Source organism: Phaseolus vulgaris, chromosome 7 (genome assembly GCF_000499845.2).
Source record: "Phaseolus vulgaris cultivar G19833 chromosome 7, P. vulgaris v2.0, whole genome shotgun sequence".
Taxonomy (NCBI): domain Eukaryota; kingdom Viridiplantae; phylum Streptophyta; class Magnoliopsida; order Fabales; family Fabaceae; genus Phaseolus; species Phaseolus vulgaris.
Window position 1 is genome coordinate 38,302,800 of NC_023753.2, and position 25,673 is coordinate 38,328,472.

The 25,673-nt window shown below is 32.1% G+C and overlaps 1 protein-coding gene across 3 annotated transcripts; it reads right to left on the reverse strand.

Annotated features, from left to right (window-relative positions):
* Positions 1-6,900: 6,900 nt before the first annotated feature.
* On the reverse strand, positions 6,901-24,951 carry LOC137830661 (kinesin-like protein KIN-7K, chloroplastic). 3 transcript variants are annotated; one of them, XM_068638122.1, is made up of 24 exons: positions 24,447-24,951; positions 24,061-24,307; positions 23,876-23,973; positions 22,721-22,810; positions 21,889-21,941; positions 20,629-20,694; positions 20,490-20,543; positions 20,274-20,333; positions 17,116-17,194; positions 16,303-16,370; positions 15,842-15,904; positions 15,572-15,676; positions 13,693-13,797; positions 13,444-13,551; positions 12,578-12,721; positions 11,980-12,162; positions 11,590-11,748; positions 10,151-10,378; positions 9,286-9,426; positions 9,064-9,177; positions 8,925-8,975; positions 8,543-8,590; positions 8,253-8,456; positions 6,901-7,623 (listed from the first exon to the last, which is right to left on the reverse strand). In XM_068638122.1, the coding sequence occupies exons 2-24, from the start codon at positions 24,303-24,305 to the stop codon at positions 7,105-7,107; spliced, it is 2,985 nt and encodes a 994-aa protein (XP_068494223.1). In that variant the 5' UTR covers positions 24,306-24,307; positions 24,447-24,951; the 3' UTR covers positions 6,901-7,104. The 3 variants fall into 3 exon arrangements, with proteins under 3 accessions (XP_068494223.1, XP_068494224.1, XP_068494225.1); XM_068638123.1 differs by lacking the exons at positions 22,721-22,810; positions 23,876-23,973; positions 24,061-24,307; positions 24,447-24,951 and adding an exon at positions 22,157-22,295; XM_068638124.1 differs by lacking the exons at positions 20,274-20,333; positions 20,490-20,543; positions 20,629-20,694; ... (3 more) ...; positions 24,061-24,307; positions 24,447-24,951 and adding an exon at positions 18,461-18,550.
* Positions 24,952-25,673: the final 722 nt, after the last annotated feature.

Consider the following 25,673-nt stretch of genomic DNA (forward strand, 5'->3'; position numbering starts at 1 on the left):
GTTAATAATGCACTCTTCTATTAATTAAAATGTATTAAAAATCCCATCTTTTTATAAATCTAAATTTATATTTAGTGATTCTTTCTCTGTGATCTTATAGTTTATAAGCAAACTTTAATTAATAATAGAGTATAAATAGTGTACTAGAAAATTTGTTGTTAGCACTTCATGTCCTTTTACTCAACTTGGGATAAACAAACTTGACTTTTAAAGAAACATAAACAGGATTTAGACTGCTGATTGAAACTTATATGTAAGAAAATTTTAGAAGCTTTTACAAATTCTAAATGATCATAAATTTATGTTTTATGAACAAATATGGAAAAATTATCCACTTGTAGTTGGGAGAGATGAATACAAAGTTTGTATTGTCAACTTATACAATTATTTGATAACATGAAGTTGTGACATACAAATAGGATTATCATAAATAATCAAAGATAAGTATTAGATTTATTTTCTCTTTAGGTGCATAAGACACATTAAGTATTGTATTCAATCTTTATAGATGTTTTTACAAAAGATGGAAAAAGTCTCGGTCCTCTCTTGATCTTCTTAAGTTGTTATTGATCTCTTCGTGATGCCATGAAATCTTCAATCTTCAGTCCGTGCGGGTGATGTACTGCAAAAAATAATTCAATGTCTAAGTTAGATTTCAATATAAAGTAGGTGAGAGTAAATTTTTTTGTTTAATAAGCACTTTTACCTTGGTTGGTGTATACATTTATAAGATCATGATGTTTGAAAGTGGATCAAGATTAAGACATGTTATTAGATTAACCTTGAATTTTAGGTAACATTTTGTCCGTACTGTGATTATGTTAATAATTTTGTGTTAAGAAGTTTTTGTTGGATTTATGAAAACTATGAATAATACGTTTTTCAAAAGAATATTTGATTAATGATATTGACCGGAACTCCCTTGATACTATATGGTACACTAGACTTCTTAAAAGTTTTTTTACTTAATTATCTCGTAGAAATATATAGAACTCACCAACTCTCTTAAGAATGGGCAGGGCTATGATTCAAGACCTAAAATATGACCTTGAATTAGTTTCAAGCGTGGCTAGATGATAAACTAGGTGCAGGTTTTAGCAATCATGAAACGATAGAAAAGTTGAAGATAAACAACTAATTTCTCTCTTTTGATATACCTTTTCTTTCATGTTTTCAACAACCATGAAGTTGTATTTATTGGTAAATCTCTTTATTTGATAGAGGAAGAGGTGAGTTAAAAATTGATTTCAACAAGTGGACAAAGTTCTCTCCTTAGATACTACTATATATCCACATACAAATGTGTTTTTTTTACGTTTATGATTTTTTCATCTCAAGTGTTGACTTAAATGGTATTCTTTCACATGTTGAGTAAACATTGTAGTCCTAGAAAACTTGTTCTTTGATCATAAAGTGATTTCTCAAAGGATGATATCTACAAAAGGTTAGTTCTAGAATTATGTTCAAAAAACAAAGTCTAACTATATTAAAGTGAAATTTCTAAAGTAAGTAGTGTAATTATTGAGTTGCCGAATATGTCTTTGCATAAATATTCACGAAATGGAATCAACTTTGAGATCTTCTAAACTTTTTTCCCCTATTTATGTGCCAATTTGATAAGGAATGTTTACTTTTTGAGAAATTACCTATTTTTTTATCAGTTATATTTCCAATTTCAGCAAAAAAGAGACAATGAAGTTGTAAACCCTAAAAGATTATTGCATTAACTCAATAAAAAGTAATCTTATATGATCAAAGAGTGACACCACCAAACTTGAAAAGAGAAATGTTAGATGTTTCCATTGAAGTTGGTTTTATGAAAGTTCATCTCTAGACTAACACTAGCTCAAACATCTCAAAATAGCATTTAAAATCAATATTTTTTTTAACTTTAGCCTATCCATATAGAGTAATATCATTAACATATTGAAAATTGTGAATTCTACACCCTTTCCAAATTTAGAGCCTAAAAATCTTCCAATTTAGACTTATATTTATCATTACAGAAGTCTACTGAAATGGTAGATATTTTAGGTATTTGTAAACTAGAAATAGTTGGAAGATTGAATTGTTACTAATATCTCTGTGATGAAACTTAAGGTAACCATGTTCATGCTGCCTATATAGCATAGGTAAACTACTTAATTATGCAGGTATGGCTATTAGAGAACTCATGGTGTGGACTTGATAGAGAAGAACTACATAAGCAAAGGGAATGAATGAGTTATTTGAACTGGGGACGAAGGAATTCTAAATTATAATCCAAGGAGATTACCACAATCACATCTTCAGTAGTGGACCACATGCCTCGGCACAATGTATCCCTTAAGAGGTTTCGGGAAGCTAATCTCTCAGACAAACTCAAACACCAGATAAAAAGATATTTAAAATGTAATTTTATAGGTATAAATATTATAGGTAGTCAAGCGTCTGAGGTAATTTTTCTCTCTCAACTCACCTACATATCGGAGTATTTTTACCGTTCTCCATAATCATTCAGCGAAAAGGAAGACTTAATTGGAGACCATCGTACTTAAAGATCGTAAAGACCGGAAACAGAAAACAAAAGAAGTCTTAAGAGAAACCTAACCTTATAAAAACACTTTGCAAGAATTTAAATAACTAGGAACTGGATATATCATGATGTGTTTGGTGAGAGAAAACATATAAAACGAATCTCCTATGGTGTGATGAAAAACCTCTTATTGTCTTCTAAGTTATTTAGATATATGGTATCATTCTATTTTTCAAACATTATCTTAGAAGGAAAACTATTTTGAGGTAGGAAGAGACTAAGAGACTGATACTGTACAACATGAAGACTACGTTGTGTATAAGAGTTTAGATACCTAATATCTCATGTATTCTTTTATTGATAAAGAAAATACTCAAGTCTTTACTCCATGTCTAAAAACTACAAAGGGATCTTTAAAATTGTAACCATGCACTTAAATAAAGATCGATGATATGTTATACCTTTTGGTGAAGCCAATGAGTCTTTTCTTAAGTAGAACACATTTATTTTCATAAGTTGATTTTGAAAGAGTTACAACTTTTGTGAGTTGATCTTTTCTAGAGTAAGTGATTTGCAGAATAAGATTTTTGTTAGAACTGGTTACATTAGACTTTTCAATATACTTTTGTTTGAATCTAATAGAAAGTAGTTGTAACAAAATAATAATAGTTTCCTTCTTAGATTAAGCTATCACAAACGAAATAATGACAAAATATGATGATTCTATCTTTTAGTATTTATGCTGGTTTCCAAATCAAACAAAGTTCCAAAATAGAGTGCAGCAGGGGTAATGTGGTAGTTCAATATTGTACTGGATCTTGTTCTTTTTATAATACTACATTCATAGCAATATATTGTACTTTATATACGGATCAGATTTTTTGGCATATGAACTATTCTTCAAATACTTTCATTTATTTTTTTATAAAAGAAATATTAACAAAATCTATGAAATAGTCATAATAAAAAGTAATTTAACCAAATTATATACTAAGCAAAATATTAATTTTGTGAGGATTTTAAGTATGAATTAATTCTACATGGAAAAAGTACATGGAAAAAGTAAAAAAGTAAGTAAAAACAACTAATTATATTAAGGGATTTAGGGTTTAAGATTTAGGTTTAGGTTCCCTCTCATTAAGTTGCACCTTAAAATTTTCATAAAATATATAACACCTGATATCATGTTGGACAACAACATCATATTAAAATACAATAAGATGTAGTTCATATGTGATACCTATTATATCTTTTCACCAAATGAGTATTAATATTTTTATTATAATAATTGATCAAAATTATTTAATTTTAAAAAATGAAAATCCAATTGTGCCTTTAAAATTATATTGAAATCAAAGTAACATATTTATAAAATTGTAAAGAGCAAAACCTTTTCTGAAATAGATGTTAAATAAATTATAACATAAATTTATCTACATACAAAATGGTCTTATTTTTATTCTTTAAATGGGTGAATCAATAATAAATTCAACTATATTTCACTTGTAAATTCAATTTTCTTTTTCTTTCTTTTGGAGAAATATTTAATATACTTAATAAATATGCCGGCATATTCACCAGTAACATTTGACAAATATCAAATTATATATATGTCAAATATTATTATAAGAAAATCTTCAAATAAAAATTAATTTCATATATAAAAATAATTAGTTGTTATATATATTGAATAAATTACATACTATTTTAGATACTAAAAAAATTATTAGTTTTTTAAATTAATTTCTATCATTATAAATAGTTTCTAAATTGATATCTAATTAGCTACCAAAATTTTTATTAGAAAATTTAGAATCTAATTGGTTGTTAAAATCTTGGTAACTAATTAGATACAAATTTAGAAAATATCAATTATAGAAACTAATTTAAAAATCAATAATTTTTTTAATTTTTAAAATAGTATCTAATTTAATCAATATGAAAATTAATTATTTTTAATTTTTAAAACTGGTTTCTATTTAATGATTTTTTAATAGTGTATATATATTTTGAATTAGATTTATCAGTGTAAAATCTGAAACTAATAATTTAATTATTTGTAACATGTGAATTCCTGAACTGTAACATATCCAAATTACCTATATTACACAACAAAAGAGATAAAAAAAAATGCCTAATGCGCAATGTTTTCGTAGAATGTAAAGCAATTCTAATTATTAAAAAATACCTATATTATTAACACATTTTAATTATTTGCAATTTATTAAAAACTACAAAATCAAATTAGGTGTTAGGATGTGACCACTTTTAAAGTCACAACTCATTTTTCTGAAAATTGACAGGGTATCTATTTGCATTATTTAGGTAGATCAAATGTCTCATATATCCTCGTTTTGAAAAGTTATTTTTAAAACATTCTGAAAAAATTATTTCAGAAAACACATTTCATAATATTTTATATATGTTTCGAAAAACACATTATATACGTCTTAAAAAATTTATTTCGAAAGTCTTTTAGAAAATGTTTTCAGAAATTATTTTCTGGAATATATTTAATTACGGAAAATACATTCTAGAAAAAAACTTTAGAAAACAAATGTTAGGGAAGTCATTTTTAAAAAAAGGGTAAAACAGTCTTTTTAAAAATTTATTGGGTGCAAATGAAATTTAATGGGTGCAGGAAGAATGAAGCTATTGAAATTGAAGTCACCATGAGTAATTCAAGTCACCCTTCTTTCATTTAGCCCACCTGGTTTGAAGGGCTTATTCAAGAAACCGAAGTTGGACTTGAATTTGAAGATGGCAGTTTCTTCCTGCACCCCTACATTTTTCTTCCTGCACCCCACAAAGTTGTGCAAAGACAAAACTGTTCCTATATAAACTGTACATTTATTTTTTTTTGTATTCTGGATTATGAAATCCGGTAAATTTTCGAATTGACGCTTCCGGTAAATTTTCGGATTGGTGCATCCGGTAATCTTATGGATTGATGCTTCTGGTAGTACATGAATGATAGTGTTAATCCAAAATAAAAAATGCAAAACATCCATAATTGAAAAACCATTCTGGATCCGCCAATCCGTAATTCAAAATATGCATTCCGGATTCAAAAATCCATAAATGAAAAAAATCATTTCGGATCCATCAATCCGTAATAGAAATTAGACTTCCGGATTCAGCAATCCAGAAATCAATAATTTATGCAAACTTTGCTTCCAAAACACCCCCTCATCCGGAATGCAACATGATTCACTTCCGAATTGATGAATCCGTAGCATACTCCCAGATCCCAAAATTGTGGGGTCAGTTTCGGAATTTACAAAATTGTGGGGATGCAGGAAGAAAAATGTAGGGGGTGCAGGAAGAAAAATGTAGGGGGTGCACGAAGAAACTGCCTTTGAAGATCTAAGGCAATTTACGTGTGGGTCTTCAATTCTGGCTTGGGACTGAATTGTGTGTCTTTTTTCTTCTTCTTTCTATTACTATGGTGTTCTACTTTCTTACACGTGCCTTTAATTTGTGTTTGTTTTGGTTATTTACTTTCCTATGGGCATCTATATTTGGTCCAAGCTAAATAAAGGGGGTGAAGGTCGTGTGTAGTCTTTTAAAAACTATTTTTATAACTCAATCAATATAATAATTAATTATTTTTATATCTAAAATTAGTTGTTATTTAATGATTTTTTTATTACAGGTTTAAGATGAGAAACGTAGATCTAGATTCAGTTTAAATGTGATGAAATAGAAAATGATATGAGATAAGAGAGTGTGGATATGGATAGATGCAGGGCAACTGGGAGTATCTATTTGTGAGATTCAGAGTTTAGCATTGTTCTGGGAACTATTTAAATATGTATTGTTTAGGAGAGTGAATATGGGCATACCTGTTTTGCAAATAAGGTTTACAATGTTTGAGTGAGGAAATTTTGCTAAGAACTTTAATTTGTCAAATAACACTGCAACATGTCTTTCACCTATGTCGTTTGTCATAAGTGGTGACAAATGACAAAGGAAAGGGGTATAGTAATGATAAAATTGAACACATTAAAACAAAGGGCAAAATGATTTTTGAGTGGGTTTTGTGAACACATAACGTTGGTTATTACCATACACTTCCAAAATATTCTCTATCAATGTTGATTGAAATATCAAATTTGCATAAACAAAACAAATAATCTCATTACCATCAATAAAAAAATCATAACTAAGTTGACTAAAAAGGTGTCATAATTAGGTCATCTGTGTTGATAAAAAGAAGAGTTTGATCATCGTCGACTTAAAAATATGATTTGCCATATCAAACATTTTAACATTTTTATTGAAATAAATTACCCTCTAAAATTCTTTATGAAAACACATGCTACAATGTGCCAAAAAGAAATGAAGGTGAAAGTAAAAAAAAATGCCTTTGTTTTAACAACGAGTTTTAAGGGGGAAAATCATTAAGATAGCAATCATCATTCGTATACACAAACTGGGTTGGAAACCCTTTTCATGGACCAATACCAAGAAGCACACTCATTGCGCACCTCTCTCTCTCTCTCTCGCTCATATTCTTTCCAGTGAAATATCCAATTGTCGTAATGGATAGTAACTCAAACTCACTAATACAAGATCACAATAAAATGTCAAACATCAGTTTCAGCTCCCTGTGACTTTTTTAGCTTAGCAACAAGAACCCACATGTTGGCAAGTTCATTTTCCAGGTATGCTTCCCTTTGCTTTGATTCTTCAATCGTCCTTTGAAGCTCGACTTCTTTGTGATCTCTGTCTAAAAGAGCAGATTCGTATGAAAGTTCCCTTTCTTTACTCAAGGCAAGTTCTCTCTTGATATCAGAGTTTAATCCACCCTGGTCATTTCTTCTAACATGACTTTCTCTTCTTCCATTTCGGACTGTTCCAGTTCCACTACTTCTACGTTGGGCAGGAGAGTTCTTCAATACAGCCTGCTCATTCAATAATCTCTCATTCTGGTTCATTAGTTTGGCAACTTCTTCTGACAACGCCTTAAGCTCAACGGCAGCAGCAGAAGCTAGGCCTTTGGCATATGAACTCTCTTCTGCGAGTTTCTGATTCCGAAGTTCTAACTGTTCTTCTGATTCTGTTAGTTCCGCCAACTTGTGCTTCAGCTCTTCTATCTCGTTTGCCTAATTAATTGTACAGATAAGTGGAAATAATAGTTTGAATATAAGGCAAATACTAAATGTAAATGTCATTTGATGATGATAATATAAAGCACTGCAGCACTAGAACAGATGGCAAGTACGGGCGATTTTCAGATTTTAGACACATCCTATCTGCCTGATTGTATTTTCTTCCCTAGACCGTGAGGAAGTTCGAAGTGAAAATTTTAAATCCAAAGTCACGAGTTTAGTTTGCTCTTTGATGTTAAAATTCGTTTGGTATCAGATGACTCGTACATAAGGAGGTAGTTTGGTAAGTATAGCGGTTCAATGATGAGTAAAACTGTGGGATGAATTTCATTAGCAAAAACGGAAAGAAGAAAGAAAACTGAAATGATATATAGTAACTAAGACGCATATTTTGCGTGGCAGGTTTTAGAAAGCCTAAACAAGATTAGGTGATGACTGAATGGTCCATATTTCCCTTCAAAAAACACATTTATGCTAGTTTTAAGATGTTTATGGAATGACAAATGGTTTTGGATTAATGTGAAATTCTATTCCTAATTATCACTCCCATAGTGGAATGTGAAACTAAGAAATCAAATGGGATTACCACTCAATGTAGATCCCACAAGGAAGAAAAAATATACCTGCTGTTGCAAAAGAATCTTTTCATCAGAATTGGTCATCATGGCAGATTCCTTTTCAAGGTAAGATTCATCATGGTAATCTTTGGTTACAGAGAAATGTTGAGAATGATCGAGTATAGGCCTTAAGTTACTCAACTCCAGTGCATCTGCAAGCTGCTGTTTCAGAGAGCAAACTGTTTCTTGAAGGCTTTCACATTCACGGATCTGACAATGCCAAATTTTTTGCTTAGCTAAAAGCACAAAAAGAAGACTACAAGAAATTTGATACAAAATTATTTAGGCATTTTCACCTTCTGATGAAGCTGTTCTTGAATTATATGGTTATCTGCTGTTTTGACCTGAATATGCGAAAAATTATGTGATACGAGACTAATCAGAAACAATCTGCGGCAAAGGCTGTATGTTCATTGTGGAAGTTACACTGTATATGCTAATAATATAATAAGAGCATCGCCTTCTTGTATGATCAGAGCAAGGCTTTAAAAAATTATAACAAATTACTTAATTACTATCTACTATTTATTCTGATTTGAACTACACTAACTCCGTTTACAAACCAAAAGTTTATTTAAATTTTAACCGTCAAAAAGCTCCACAAGAAGACATATTGAGTGTTGAATACTTGAATTTCAATTAAAGACTAAAATATGGCAAAATTTATATAATGGTCACCTCCAGTTCAAAGGATTTTTCATTTAATTGTGTGAGTAGCTCGGCGAGATTCTGCAACACAAAACAACCAGCATTGAATTGGAGAAGTAACAAGTGAAAGAAAAGCAACAATGATATAAAATGAATATACTAGCGATACCCCTGATTCATCCAGCTTATTGGAGGCAATGAAAGAATCAGCAATTTGCTTTTGCAGAAAATTTATCTGTTCCTTCTTAGCCTTAATTTCATCTTTTAACCGTTCCATCTCCACCTTAAGTATAAATTAACCACAAAAAGATCAACTCCCAGATATACTGGCGTAATAGTGAAAGTTATCATACTAATCAAGGCAAACATTGATTTAGAAATAGTAGCCTACATGAATCTGATCCATTTGAGGATTTCTTGCAGCTTCCAGAGACAATCTCTTCAGAGTACTTGAATGAAGAGATACTTCTTCCGAGAGAATCTTTTGTTGCTCCCTCAAGAGATCAATCTCATCAATTGATTTAATGCTTATCTAGAAATAAGAAGAAAAAAAACTGGAATCTAGCAAGGAATAAAAAAAATATGTGTGTGTGTGTGTGTGGCCATAGCATACAAAAACTCATCACATCTCTAGCAAGAACTTCCATATCCATATTTCAGTAATGAAGATAGAGATAGGTTCCCAAAAATAAAGTACTTTAAGAAAGATTCATCCAACTGGACTCAACACATGACTACTATACTACTCTTTTAGCTAAGTCTAACACATGCTCAGATATGCAAAAATATCAATAGATAAAAGTTATTACAATACTAGAATTTGGCTACAAACCAAATAAACAATGTTTGAGAATACTCGTAACCCAGGAATAAAAAATAATAATTTACTTCAAAAATCTCTTTCCTGGTTATACAAGAAAATTTTATCACAAATTTTAACTGAGTAAAAATTTGGATATTTAAAACATGTGATTCTGCCTCTATATGTGTGTGCGCATTGCTACCAAAATTGAGATATGTTAAGGTGATTTTTAAGACTATGGAAATGACTTATAAATTGCTTAATTGGGTTTTGGCAAAACAAAGCGAATGAGAGATTTTTCAAATGCCAGGCTTGTGTTAGCATTAACTTATTTAGATTATAACCAAAATCTTTGATCAATTATTTCACCAAAAGAATCAAATTCAAAAGGCATAAGAAATGGCAATTTTTCTCAAGCTGCAGAATGAAACAATAAAAGCAGTCAAGAGCATACCAGAGGTGTCTCTTGTCCCAATAAACTATCCTCACGAATTTCTTTATCCTCTCTTGTTGCTGATACAAAATCCGTCGATGGAGAGCTTTGTGCAGGTAGAGAATGGGAATGTCTGGACTCCGCATGATTGCCACTTTCAGCAAGAGGAGTAGAAGGTGTGCTAACAGATTTTGTTCCACATGATTTATCACTGGTGCCTGAAAAGGCACTTAACCCAGTATCTCGTTTCTGAATAAAAGAAAAAAAATAGTGAAATGCAGGAACTTGAAGAAACGGGACATTAACGTATAAGAATACAGCAAAATAAATCATGATTAAAAGAAGGTTTAAACTCTTGCATAATTAAATGCGGTCCACAAATTTCAGGAATGATGATTAAAATTCTCAATTGTGAAGTATTACCTACAAAATGAACCTCAAAATAATTCCTGATCAAGAAAAAAGTGCTTCCAAAATTTTAATTAGAATGAGAAATAATTATACGTACCACATCCTAAAATATTTTATAATTTTTAGTTAATGTATTAATGACGTACCACATCCTAAATTTGAACAAATTGTTGTCCCTCTGTATCCATGTTATACCAAATATACCTTTGACTCCTTGGTAAAAGGATTTTAACATTATGTTGATGGTTGTAAATTCAAACAGAAATACACATTTTAAATTCTCATAGGAATGAATTCAACACAACATTTTAATTAGAATAATTTAAACCAAATTTCACCCGGAAATGCATAAAAGGCCATCACTCCATGAACCTGATATATTAATTATTTTATACATAAGGTTTAACAAATATTTTGTTCCTTAATTTCCAAAGACCATAGACTGGATTGATATGCCTGAGATAGAAGTGATGGAATAACTACAAAATATTAGATGAATATAACGGAACTTAATAGATTAGGATAAATCCTGTTATTTTTTAGACAACTCTTCCTTATTTTAGGGAGCTAATGTTAGGAACTTTATCTAGTTCATAGGGATCTTATCTTTAGGAAGTTATTTGTTCTCCAATATTAGTACAAATAGGACTATTGGGTTAGTATTCTGAGTCATAATATTACATTATATTAATTTAGGCAATGTTTAGATACATTTCTCATCAAGAAAAATAAGGAGGAAAAATATCAATTCAACCACCCTGCTACGATATCTTTCTAGCAATACACTTCAATCAGACTCTAATATTGACTTATCTTTTCATCCATGTTTTATGAAGCCCACTTTAGAGTTTGTTATTTTCCTTTTGAGAGTGCGTGCTAATTTTTCTTAAGTCATAAGCTTAAAGCTTAGTAAGCTTTAGCTCGAGAGTGAGAGTGAGAGTGAGAACACTCACAACAGATTAAGATAATTCTTTATTATTTTCCTTATTTAGTCTTTATATAGCATATTTAAAGAGTTAACTTAATAGAGGAATCAAAAGACAACTTACCCGCATCTTCAACCAATTTAGTAACCCATGTTTCTTTGTCTTTTTCTCTTCCTTATAAGAATCATCAGCTGTATCCACATTCCCCTCTAAATTAGCATGCAGATCAGTGTTCTCGTCATCTGAGATTAAATCCCTTCTTTTGTGTGGAAGGTATGCCAACTGTAAACACAATTGACAATTAGAAAAATATACATGAGTAAAAGAAGTAAGCAGAGTAGCGTCATCTTATGTTAGTATGTAAAACAACAACTTAAATTCTTGGTATTAGAGAAGAAAACATTGATATAGCTAATCTGAAAAGAGAAATACCTCTTCTTCCCCAAACAACAACTTAAATTCTTGGTATTAGAGAAGAAAACATTGATATAGCTAATCTGAAAAGAGAAATACCTCTTCTTCCCCAAAAGAATGTCTTCTACGAGGACCAGGACGATTAGAAAATCTAGTTGAGTGTGCTGGTTTAGTGGAGACCAAAATTAACTTAGTCAAGCGTTGAATTCTTCCTAATAAAGCAGCTTTAGCTTCTTCTTCTTCTTCCAATCTTGATTGCAACTTGACTTGACCATCTTCTAGCTTTACACATTACACAAGAATTGATGACTATTTAAATTCAGAATGTTGAATTTCGTAGAATAACTATGAACTCAATACAAAGGAAATTTAGTTCAAAATAATTTCCATAATTAATATTACATTAATTTCCAATTCCACGCATAATAATATTTAGAGTGGAAACAATTGAAAAATAATTACCTGTATTGCCTTTATGATTAATATCTAGAAAATATTTATAGAAAAATCACATTCTGAAAACCATCTTTAAGCTAAAAAAGGATATGTTGAAGATCCCACATCGACTAGAGATTAGGACATTTCATTGTATATAAGTGGGTGCAAGCCGGTTTTATGGGGTTGAGTTAGGCTTAAAGTCCACTCTGTAATAGGATACCAAAAATAAAACAAAGCCTGGTAATATAACAACGTCTACCTTTTGTTTTAGGAGCACAAAGTCAACTTCGCCAGTTTCTTTTGGCTGAATTGAGACAATACCCCGCTTCATTTGTTCCAATTCTTCCTTTAAGTGCTGAATCTCATGCTGGTATTTCTTGATAAGTGACTTTTCATCAATTATCTGTAGGTTCAATTTAACATGTAAATTAGTTAAGGGAGCAGAGATGCTACGAGATTGCTGGATGTGATTCCCAGATAGAAGGATTTCATTAAAAGAAAAACATCAAATAAAAGACTTCTAATCTTTTTAAAATATTTACAGGCTATAATTCCTCAAGAAATGTCAGATGTAGGACAACAAAGTGAAAAGTCAAGAAAATGTTGCTTCCAAACTACATGAAATGGTTTACTTACTGAATTTAAAACATCCCATTCCAACTAGATACTCCTTTGAACTACTAACATAGAAAATCTTCTAAAATACCTTCCCACATAAATTATTCATGTTCAAATTACTTGCAACCAATTTCAATTAAGCATTCTGGGATGCAGCTATATAGGTCTAGAAGGGATAAGGTTCTCTGGACATGTACGCACAGCATGGTAGGTAATAATATAGGTAATTTTCAAGCATCCACTACTAGAGAATACCCTAGGTAAATTTTAATATTCTACTTGACAGAATCTTGATGAAATTATTTTCCTACTCTCAAGAATAACTTCATTTTAAGGTTGGCTTTAAATCAAAGATTGACCACCATGAGAAGTTACAACAGGTTTACAAATTACAATTGGAGTGTTGCATGTGTAGTAGGCTGATTGAATAGAGTATACATTGTACAAAGGGAGCAGCATTTGTATTTTGTACTGTGCAGGTTGTATAGAAATAAAACTTCAATATACCGTGTTTTGAGCTGCTTGTATTTCAATGTGCTTTGCCCTGTGGGCAAACTTCAATGTATTATGTGTCTCTTCAGCATTACTTGATGAAGGTGTTACTGTGCAAATGAGCTGTATTTTAAATGACAGCAAAATGTCAGAATAACCATGTTTCAAGTTTTGGGCCACAAAGATCATCATAGTAAAATTTATTTTAGTAAACAAATGAATGTAATCACATTTCTGAATATCTATACAAAAGTAAAGCCTTACAGATATACGCCCATGACCACTGAGAGAAGACTGAAGTAGTCTAGTCAATTTGGAGTCCCTATAAGGTATATGACTAGCTCTGCATTCAGTCAATTTTGAAATAACCTGTGCAACAAAAATAATCACACTTCACAAAGCTATTAAGAACTGCACGCATTCAGGTAAACAGTATATAAGTGCAGGTAATCATTGGATGACAAACATGTACTGAGTAAACATATTGTTGAAAGGATGAGCGACAAAACAAGTCACGGAGGATGATACTGCTCTCTGTACCATGTTGAAAAGAGAGAAACTAAGAAGGAATGCAAATAATTTCGTGTCTTGGATACATACATGAGTATTCTTATTTATAATGAAGAAGTGATACAATAATATGGAACAAAATCAAAATCTAATGATGCAAAATAGTTGGTAAGATGTTTCCCTATCACATCCCTATTTAATGTAATCAAATCATATCTCTAACACATATCAAAGCAAAAGGGAAGTCCAAATCCTAGAATCTAGAAAAAGGAAGTGTGTGAAGGTAATGGGATCAATGGTAAAAGAAAGAAAGGAGGATGTATGATACATCAACTGATAAGCTATATACACAAGAACCCAAGCAAAAAAGGTAAAGAAATGGCGTGAATGGAAATAGAATAAAAGTGAGAAAAATAGAAAGAGCAACATAAATAAGTTGGTAAGAGAGTGCAAAAGTACTGGTTGGGGGCCACTCACTTATTCATCTCTCCTTTGTATCCTTATCCTACCCAGAAAACCCATTAATTCCATCATCCTTATTTACATCCCCTACCCTTAAACCAAACAGACCATTAGCTTGCTGGTCAAGTCAGTTAGTTTCAGTTCAGTTAGGTTGGTATAAATACAATTCTTGTAACAGATCTTTATAACTTTGTCATTCAATGAAATTAAGAATTATCTCCGAACTTTCTCTCAAAATCTTAAACCTAATACATTGTCAAGCCATTGATCCTTGATGGATCCTTCTTCTCCTCCACCTCCTCTTCTCTGGTGACCTACTTCACTCCATTTCAAAAGAGCACCATGAGAAGAACTTTCTTTGCTGGCACGAACAGGTAGAACCTGTGAGTAAGGCATATAGGCTTTGTAACATTGTTGTTGCTCCATATTTCCTCTCCATATTTGCAATCAATCCGATAGAATCTTGAATTTTGAGAATTTTGTTTGGAAAAACAGGATCAAATGAGGCTCTCACGGTTGCAATCATCTTTGTCATCTAAGATTTCCATGCATTTTAGGTTTCATACACACCTATGAACTTCGAGAAAAACTTCATGACTATTTTCAGAAGCGAACTCCCTTAGCAAGCACAAGAACTACAAACATGATGATGACCTAATAGCCTAAACTTGAGAGAGTTAGTTCAAGATATAATGACCAGGTGATCTAGACTTCAATACTCGCCTTCCCCATTCTTCTAATGAAAACTTGAATTTCAGCATAAGTTAGGTGAGCCTATGCATTATCAATATTTCAAGTCCACCGAGCTCGATTAAGGGGCATGTTAGAGGGATGTAATAAAAAACCATTCATGTGTTTTCACCCAAGAGATTAAACTTGTGGGGTAGTTGACTCTTGATATGTTATCTTTTAAATTTTCAAGTTTTGGTGGATTAAATTTAAAAAGATAGGCTGGTTTAACTTAAATAATTCTGGTCTCTTCTAGCCCATATCAGTACATTCTAGGCTAGTTCAGTATGACTGACAATGACAAATGAATAACTAGACAACAACAAAAAAGAAATCTAACAGACACAGAGAACACTGCAAATTTGGTGAAAAGACATGGATATCTCAAAAGAAAAAACAGAGAGAATCTGATACGATCAGCGAACAGAGTTTGAGATCTCACAGTTCCAAGAGTTAGAAGACTTTTATTAATGTAAGATCCTTCTCTCCTTCTCAAGCCAGTTGTTTCAGCCCTTGAGCTCTCAGAACCTGCCAGATCGATGAGGTTCTGCATATATAAGTAAAGTATTTTTAAAAAGAAAAAAGTAAGTTACAATAGCAAATTGTAAAGCATGAATAATAAAATCATTGCCCAAGTTAAAAATTGGAATATAACACATTTGCAATGAGAAGGAATTGGAAAAAAAATTCTGAAACACAATTCAATAATTACCAGTTGAGACAATGTTACTGCTTCTCCTTCACTATTTTCACCACATGGACTACTCTCTACAGTCTGTCACAAGATGGCCAAAAGTTAAAAGAGTAAAATTATCTCTTCATAAAAACAACTCTTGGCACACAAAAAAAAAGTCCTTCTAATCATATGAAGGAAAAGAAAATGTCAAGAATAAGGAGCATTCTAAAAAAACTTCGGAATTTGGATTAAAGATGGTCATCAAGAGTTGCTCCAATGTAACTCAATCAAGTGATGTGTGCAGGAACAAAATCCTAATTACAAAGCTGCATTACATGCTTATTAAATATAACTGCATGAAAGTGTGACTCAAGATGTGAACACACATGGAACAAGTATAAATGTCAATAATATAGCTAGGATAGGACATAATAAAAGAACTATGATAGCAACTAAATAAAAAATATTATTGATCCTTTAAGGTCTTGCAAACCCACCAGGGAAAATATTGTGTGGCTCCTGCTGCTGAGTAGGTTGAAGTTTGTGGACCCAACATGTCTGTGCTCTGTTATCAAATTAAATAACATAACTCAGCAGTGGCACACCAAGTAGTGTTATAGCGCAATCCAATTCCCAATATCATTAACAGGACAGGTTAATTAGGTTTGTTTAGGATTTACAAACCAACCACTCATATGCCTCATATATGTCGTATGCAGCTACTTTGTGTTAGTGAGAATATCATATTAAAAATTGTCCATCAATATGCTAAGTATTTTAAATGCATAATAAATTTCCCAAAAGAAAACTTCCAAACAAGGTGATAGGAACTGGATTTACCATGGAATATTAATACGGAAAATTGCAGAGAAAAGTGTTCCGGTTGCAAAGCGAAAATGCAGAAGATAGAGAGCTAGGAATAAAGATGTAGAAGAGAAACTTCTTTGCCCATTTGCAAAAAACACCCAAAACTACCCCAATTGATTTCCTACCTCTCATTTGCCCCCTCTTCCCATAAATCATCACTCAGCCTCTGACTTTACTTCAATGCCCCCCCCACACTTCTTGTCACATTAAAATTTGGTACGGCCTGTGTAAGTCCCTCTTGCCTTTACCCATGTAGTTTTCCATGACAAAGCATTGAAAATATGTTCTCTCCTATGGTCTTAACAGTGATAATTTAAAAATTACATAAACTCCAAAAACTATCTACTAAAGAAACAACAGAAAAAGAAGTAAGACTTTTATATAGTATGCAAACCAACAAACTGGAACAATTCAGAAGAAGCAAAAATAGCTGGCATATTTACCTTCTCCGGCTGCTATAAGGGACAGTGCATGAGCAGGGGAGAGTACAACCTCTTCCTTTATTCCCTCAACGAAGGTTCCCTACATAATAATCAACATGTTAAACTTAGAAGGGAAAATGTAGAGAAAGAGAGAACAGAATCTTTCTTGTGAGAATTTAAAGAATGGGAGTGCTTTTCTTAGAATATATGAAGTATCCAATAATATCTTGGTTACTTCTTAAAATATCTTAAGATTATTTTTTAAAACTTATCCTCATTATCTATTAGGATCTTACCATATTTCCGTATCTCATGTTTTGGTTTCTATTTAGTTAGGACTACAATTAATATAAAGAAGGATTGATTGGTGCTCCCATTTCCACTGTTTATGTGATTTGTAGGGAATCTCCACCATGTATCACTTGGTCCAACGGGCTTTTGGGATGGGGAGGAGTGAGTGTTGGAAAATCCCACATAGTTTGTCTCAAGTACTAGGGTGCAGTGTACACCTGTTGGACACCTTTACTTAATATAAATTGGTTAAGATGGAATCTAATGTAGGGGAAATGTTAGAAATATAAACATAAAATCAGTTTGCATCTTCAATTAACAGCTTAAGATTTTGGGATATCGAATCCTCCATAACCAAGTGGTCTAGAGTTCAATCCTTGACATCCCAGTTCTTCTAATAAAAAGGTTTGATTTCAACACAAGGTGGACCCATGCATTATCCATACATTAACCCCAATAGACTCTTGCATAAAGGTGGCATTAGAAATATTAATTTAAAATCATTAATGTATTCATTCATCTTCACCTAACAGCTTAAACATTTGGTATAGATTGTTCATGACGAATTTATTATTCAGAAGTATGTAGGACATAGGTAAATCAAGATGTCTATACACACACACATATGTAAGTGCAACATCGACATACTATTTTCTCTGTGAAATACCATAACATGTAAATGTCACAAGTTCTCTCTCAAAATACTCCTATTTTGTATTTTGCATGACTATTAATAAGCATTTTAAGCCTAACTGTACCTACTTATATACTATAATTTGATAATATTTTAAATTCATATGAGATCTCCAACACACCACTCACGCTTAGGATTGGACATCTAAAACATGAGACTAGATATTCGCAGGTGGTCTAATAGCAACCTAATAGAAAGTGGCATAGTAAACCTAACAAACCTTACTATGATAGACTCGAACAACATCTAATGCAATATTTTTACTTCCCTCTCAGATTCGAGTAGGGTAATAATGTTTCCTTCTCTCACAAGTCCTTTCACTTTACTCATGAATCATGAGATGATATGGTAGTTCTAATCATCCAAAAACTTCATTCTAACCTGAGTCAGATGTCCTCTGGATCTAGTACGACCCATAACATTAACACCAAGAGCATGCTTCACATGAGACTCCATCCTAATATGGATGATGAGTGAAGAAAGTAGGTTAGGATCTTAGAAAGTAAACTTTAAGTCTAACTCAACCTCATAAAATTGGTTTGTAAAATGAGGTTTTGTTAGGAACCAAGAATTATAAAGAGAAGAAAAGAAATGTTTTTATTGAATAGAATGAAAATAACCAAAAATAGGAGAGCACTCTCTCCTTCAAAGGCTTCCCCTTCACAAAGAGCTAAAGCTCAATCTACAAAAATCACACACTCCCCTCCCCCTCTCCTTTTTTATTTATATCTAACTAGCACCTCAAATAACTAACTCGTGACTATTCTAATTCTAACTAATTTCTCTTCTATGTGTATCCTAACTTTTACCCACTTATATATTATAATGTGATCATATCTTTAGTCGATGTGGGATCTCCAACACACATCATCACGTCAAGGACAGCAAATCTCGAGTGTGGAACTAAATACTTGTAGGTGGTCTAATAATGACTTGATAGCAGATGGCACAATAAGTCTGACAACTTCTCTAAGGTATAGTTTGCTACCATCTTAGAAGATCAATTTTAAATCTAACTCAACTTCACAAAATTAGTTTGTAATGTAACTTATAAACTATAATTTAGTTACATCTCAAGTCAATGTCCAATTGTTCAAACGCAGCATATATTATTTTCTAGTACTTCATTTCTTCCAAATAGATAGAAGATATGGAGAACTTCTGCCTCAACAATTATGTCTCATTATTATTTTAGTCCCTAGAACTTTATCTTCCATGAATATACAACCTTTATGGCAGTCCATGGAAGAAAAACAAAAATTTGTCATACGATATCACAGAAACACTGCGGGCAAATATGGAAGCATAGAAGGTAAATTAAAAGGCAAATTGAAAAAATAAAACATAGAAAAAAAAATTCTAAACACAACAATAAAAGATAATAACAAATTCAAAATATATTATATCAAGTGAGATTCATGAATGTGTTTAGGGAAATGTTTCTTTGACACTCAAAAAGAAAACAACATACATTTGACAACCAATTATAATAATATTTTAAATTAAAAAATAAAATAAATATAATTAAATAATAATTTATTGGGTTGTGAAGTGAATGTGTTTTACTATGTGGGTGTTAAAGTATCACCTTCACCACCCATGTGTTTAATAAAGTAAGCATAAAGTCTCATTCATAACAGCACTAAAAGGAAAGATAAAAGCTACAAAGCTGAAAATGTTAAGACATGACATATAATAATAAGTTAAAAATCTGCTCCTTCTCCCCATACTCTAGGTAATGATGATTAAAGATGCTTACCAGAGTTTCAAGTCCAACTCCATCACGTAAGTTTATTGAAATTATTTAGTAACAAACAATCAAGAAAAGAATTTCAGTGTCTAATCACTGAAGTTATAGAAAAAGGGACTGATATGACAACGTAACAAACCATCGATATTCAGTATGCAGTTAATCACTTAATCTACCTGCCTAATAATGCCCATGATGCTTTATAGCATCCATCTACATAATAAATTGATGTCAATGTCATAATTTCAAGTCAGTGATTCACATGAATTGACCCTAACTCAACTATGGTTAATATACTCAATAATAAAAAAATTGGAGTAGAGACCAATAACAACACAGTCAAAGAAAATCAAAATAACTTAATCCAAACTTTAATCTCAATTAGTTATCAAGAATAAAGACAGAATATGATAAAATTTGGTAAGAAAAAAATAAAATCAGCACCTGAGCATCCTCTCTGATTCTTAAGTTCTGTCCAGTTGGATTTAATAAGTCATTAACCACCTGAAATAAAGCCAAAGCTTTAGGGGTAGCAGTAACATTTCATTAAATTTCTTTAAATTTCATTTTATGCACAGCTCAGAATAAAATAATTAAGTTTGAGGAAGACAATATCAACATGAAGACAAGCAAGAAGCTAGAGAACAGGAAGCAGCCTACCTCATTGTAGATCTCCAGATATGAAACTCGAAGAAGAAACTCTCTGTTTGGAGTCTGGTGAAAGGATCATCCGATTTTATAATGTATAGGGTAAGAAGTACAATAAACAGAAGCAACAGAAAACTGGCATTCAACATACCTCTTGGATAATGCTAAAAGCGTCCTTCACAGCAAGAGGTATAATTCCTGGAGATCTTTGATCACCCTGGAAATACGAGTTTAATAAGCATATTGGGTGCATTTAATGCATACTACAGTACAGCACAGGCATTTAAGTTTTGGAACAAATTTCTAGCTTGTGCATCATTTGATGAACAATGGACATTGTTCTATCTAATCATAAAATAGTATATTATTATATATTTTAATTATTTATTATAAAGTAATATAGTATTATATATTTTAACAAATTATAATATATATATATATATGTTTACATAATACAAATGTAAAAGTTTATGAATTGCAGTATTATTGCCACACTTTTATCCACCTTTTTTGTTGTGGAAAAGTAAGACCATAGTTCTATGGTCTACCAGTAAAAGACTTCTAAGTAGTAATACAGAGCTGTTTTATGTTTGTCGATCCATTATCATATATAATAGTGGAGTCAGAGTGAGGGAGAACATGTGTAATTTTGTCTTTTGAGGATCTTGTACTTCGAGCATTGCCCCTTTTTTACAGAATAACAAAAAATAAGTTTTTGTTCTGTCATCTCCCACTTCTTTTGTTTTGTCTCACAACTCTTTAAATTCAAAGGTTAATCAAGTACTTTAATGCTGTCTTGTCCCTTGTTTTTGTGTAAATCAAATGGATTCATAATGTTATACACAGTATCCCCAATTCCTATCTTACTAAGTAAGTACTATCACCATGTAACACAATAGCTAATAAGATCAATTAAATTATGTATTCTTATATTCAAAATTAGCTTATGGAGAAGTTAATTTCTAATTTTCTCTCCTAGAAGGACCTTATGTTCGATCAATCACAGCCCTTAGTCTATGATACTTGTTGGCCATATTCTTCAGCGTGAAAAAGAGGGGCATGTGCATCTGTCCACACTTCTTTCCTTAAAACTCTTGAGTGAAGGAACATGTTAGATATAACATCCTTAATGTTTATTAACCTAATAGCTTCTAGGTATGGTTTGATGATCACAAATACCTTGCCATGGAAAGGCCATATAAATATACGCATATAGGTAAATTTATTATACATTTCCTTCTCTTTATTTTTGGAAGAGACCACAGGTATCCTCCACTGGCAACAGTTGTGCTCAAGCCATATAGTGTTTTACCTGACTCAATTAGGATTTCTCAATGCAAAATAGATGTGATCTCTACCAATAAAAGATCAACAAGATGAGGGGAGAAAAAAAATTTAAGTGTGATCTTACATGCATTGTATGAGTCTTCCCACTACTTGTTACACCATATGCAAATATTGTACCTGCAATAAAAATCGAAGAATGGTTCAATTGTAAGTTACTCATATATGAAAAATTATAGTTCCTTGGAGATATAAGTCACGACGGATGATGACTTTTAATTGAAATGACCAACTTAAAGAAGAAAGTGCCACTAATAAATAGGTTGCCATATAAAGGAAATTGCATGCATATCACCCATAAGGGAAATGCTCCATGCTCCAAATGATCAAGTTACCTCACTTTCTTTCTGCATTGATCATGTGAAGGTCCAAGCCAACTGGTTATTGTATGCAACGACAACATTATGTGAAACCAGTTGCTAAGATCTTGAATCTCAAACCTCTAGAGGTTACATCATGATCTGGCCTACCTCCCTAAGCAAGCATCTGAGCAGTTTACAATCTTATTTTATCAACAATCATAAGGTAAGTGAACAGTTGAAGCCAGAAAATATATGGCTTCTACATATATTGATCAAATTTTTATGGATGGCAATTCTTGGTAAATTTTTGTCAACAGTCCGTCAAGTGTCAATACCATTGACAGTTCCAAAGTCAAAATATCAAACTTGATTTTTAATGAGCATTAGTATCAAACAAATAGCTGTTTGTAAATATCAAACTAAACAAATCAAATTATAGACTCTAAATTAGTTGACATAATACTGTTTAGTGTTATCTTACAGCTTACATTCGCAAACTAATCTGGCATAACAAGGATAATTTGATCATAGCAAAACCATATTTTATACTTTAATCTAGCCAAACAAATAGAAGTAATAATTCAATCTGTCAATTACCATTGATGCCCTCCATAGCACCACTAATAGTATGTTGAGCAGCAACATCATAGACCTGCCTAGTTGTAGTTGTGGGACCAAAGACACGATCTACAAGTAACAGGAAAAACTTAAATACACAGCATTGACATGAAATAAAGAGAGGGAGAGAAAGATAATTTCTCAAGAAAAAAATCCATGCAATAAATTATTTTATTTGCAAAAATTGTACAATAACATGATATTTAGAATCTTTTCTCAGAGGATCATGACAGGTTTATTATATCATTAACCTTCAAATTATGTCAACTATTTTTACTTGAAATTAACAGAACCAAAAGTGGGTCAGTTAGAATTAAAGTAGGGAATCAGTTTCTCAATTCTATGACTACTATGGTTAGGTGTGTCCCACTGCTAAGTCCTCACTTGGACTCATTTTCTTATATAAGGATCCATGTAAGGAAGAAAATCCTCAAATGACATTGCCTAAAAGCATGCTAAATTTGGAGGCTTGCTTGGGAGCATATGCTGACAATTGGGCATGTGATGTGTCCTGAAAACTTGTATCATTTCCTAGTCATTAATTTCAGAGGTCTAAGTAGTACATGCTCACAGTACTTCGGCACCTGTAGTTAATAAACAACGCTTAGAATGCTAATGTAACATATCTTTATCTGCTTGGCCTTTCTTTGGTGTTCAATACACAGATGCTTCCCAGGAGTTCCCATCATAGATTTCGAAAGGGATTGGGAGAGCTATTTTGTATAATTAGTTGTTTTGCTTTTGTTTAGTGTCTGGCTTTCCTATTAGATTTGCCTAACGATGATTCTCATCCTTCTCTCTCTTAATATTAATATTCCTTTCTTTCTTCTAATAAAAGATTATTCTTCTTATCCCAAAAAAGATACTAATACTTCCGGCTTTGGTTTCATCAATTCAATCAGCGTGTCAGCAATAACCTCACCATTCATTGCTGCGATCACCTTCACAAGCTTCTATTCTCAAAAATAAATCGAAGAGAAGTTGAATGCGAAATGATGTACAATATTTTTAACCTCAAAAGCACCAAACTCGCAAACTACTAACACATACATTTTAATTTCACATTCCAAACCAATCAAACAAAAGAAAACTACAAAAACCCTATTCATAAACATCAAATTTCCTTATATTTACCGTAAGCATACGCTAGGGACGGGTTATACTCGTTCCGCACCACGGTTTCTCCATCAGCGTACCACGCTATCTCCTCTCCCTGACGAATTTCCCTGGGACTACCATTCCACAAACAAACCCCAATCAAACTAAAACCCAAACAAACTCAAAACGACGATGCACAGCTCCGAAACGCAAACACTTACTTCAGAGGACGAAACCGCACCGTAACGGTCACATTCTCCTTCACGTCCAAAGGCACGCCTTCGGAAAACGAATACGGCGTCTTGCTCAGAGCGGAAGAAGACGCCGGCGAGCTCAGACCATCCACGGAAGTTTCTAGAAACTGCTTGGAAGACGACGTCGTTGAAGACGTCGGCGAATTCGCAGCTCTGGAACCGCTCAATCGTAATCCCTTGGACTTCGCGCTTCGTTTCGAAGCCATCGCCATAACTCCAATCCACAATTCACAAACAGCGCAAAAACAACAACAAGTTAACTCGACGAAAACGTTGATTTCATTCTAATTCGTAAGGAAAACAGAAAAAACGCGGAAATGATAAAGAAAAAATTAGGTGAATTAGTGAATTACTTCAATCTGTTGTGAGTTACAGTCCGAAGAGGAAGAAGCAGCCGAAAATCCAAAGAAACGATTCCGCGGAATTCTGGAAAGAGAGAGAATATCAGAGGCGCATTGCAAGGAGACGGAGAATCGGAGACAGATCGGAGAGGGGAATAAATAGGGAAAGTGGTGTGAGGGAATTCAGAGAGTGGAGAAGGAAAAAATCGCGCATCAAATTCTTCAACACAAGGAGAGAGAGAGAAACGGTGAGTTTTGTTTTGTTTGAGAATGGGTTAAGCTACATTAGTCTTGGCTTGGAAGTGATGAAGCGAAAGGGCATTGACATTGGGTTAAGGTTGGGTGGTAAGAAGTCAACGTCAGAGATGGATTATAACAAATGCTTTTTTTCTCTGACAGATAGGAAACGAGTGTTTAGTAACCCAGAAAAGGTGTGGTGCCCAACTTCCGCCACTGTACAAAGTGGGAACCAAAATATGATAGTGGTGGGGCTTTGTTGTGTCTTGCTTCTGTGTACAAAAAAAATGGTGGGGCTCTTCTTTTCTTTTCTAATGCTAATGTGTAGGACTACACATATGTTTACTAAAAATTAATTCATTAATTAACTAAGTTAACTCCTAAAATTTTGTGTCATGATAGTGTATTAGATATTCATACTCCTAAAATATATATCGATGGAGTGTTTAATTTAAAAAAAAAATTATTAATTTTTTATAATTTTAACATTATTTTAAGATAATTTTAGAAAATATATATAAATTAATTTTTTAAAAATTCAAATTTATTATATAAATTTTTATTATAATCATAAAATTAAAGAATAAATTATTTTGAATCAGACATAAAAAAATTATTTTTTCTATTAAATATTTATGTATATAAACTTTTATTATAATTTATATAATTTATAATTATATAATATATAAATATGTATCTCTGTTATATTTTAAAAATGATACGCATATTTATGTCTGAGGTACATATAGTATTATAAACTAAAGTAAACATATATATAATAATTACATAAACTTACATGAAATTCCAAAAAATTATTAGTTTCTAGTAGTCACAATGAGATATACTTTTAAAGACTAGATTAACTCTTTGACTTGATTAATTTAGTGGTTATGATTAATCTATTCCAATAAAAAAAATAGCGGTCAAACAAAGAGAATTTTTAATATGTTTTTTTAGTTCTCAAACTTGGGTGATTTTTTCTCTCCAATTTAAAATTGTTCT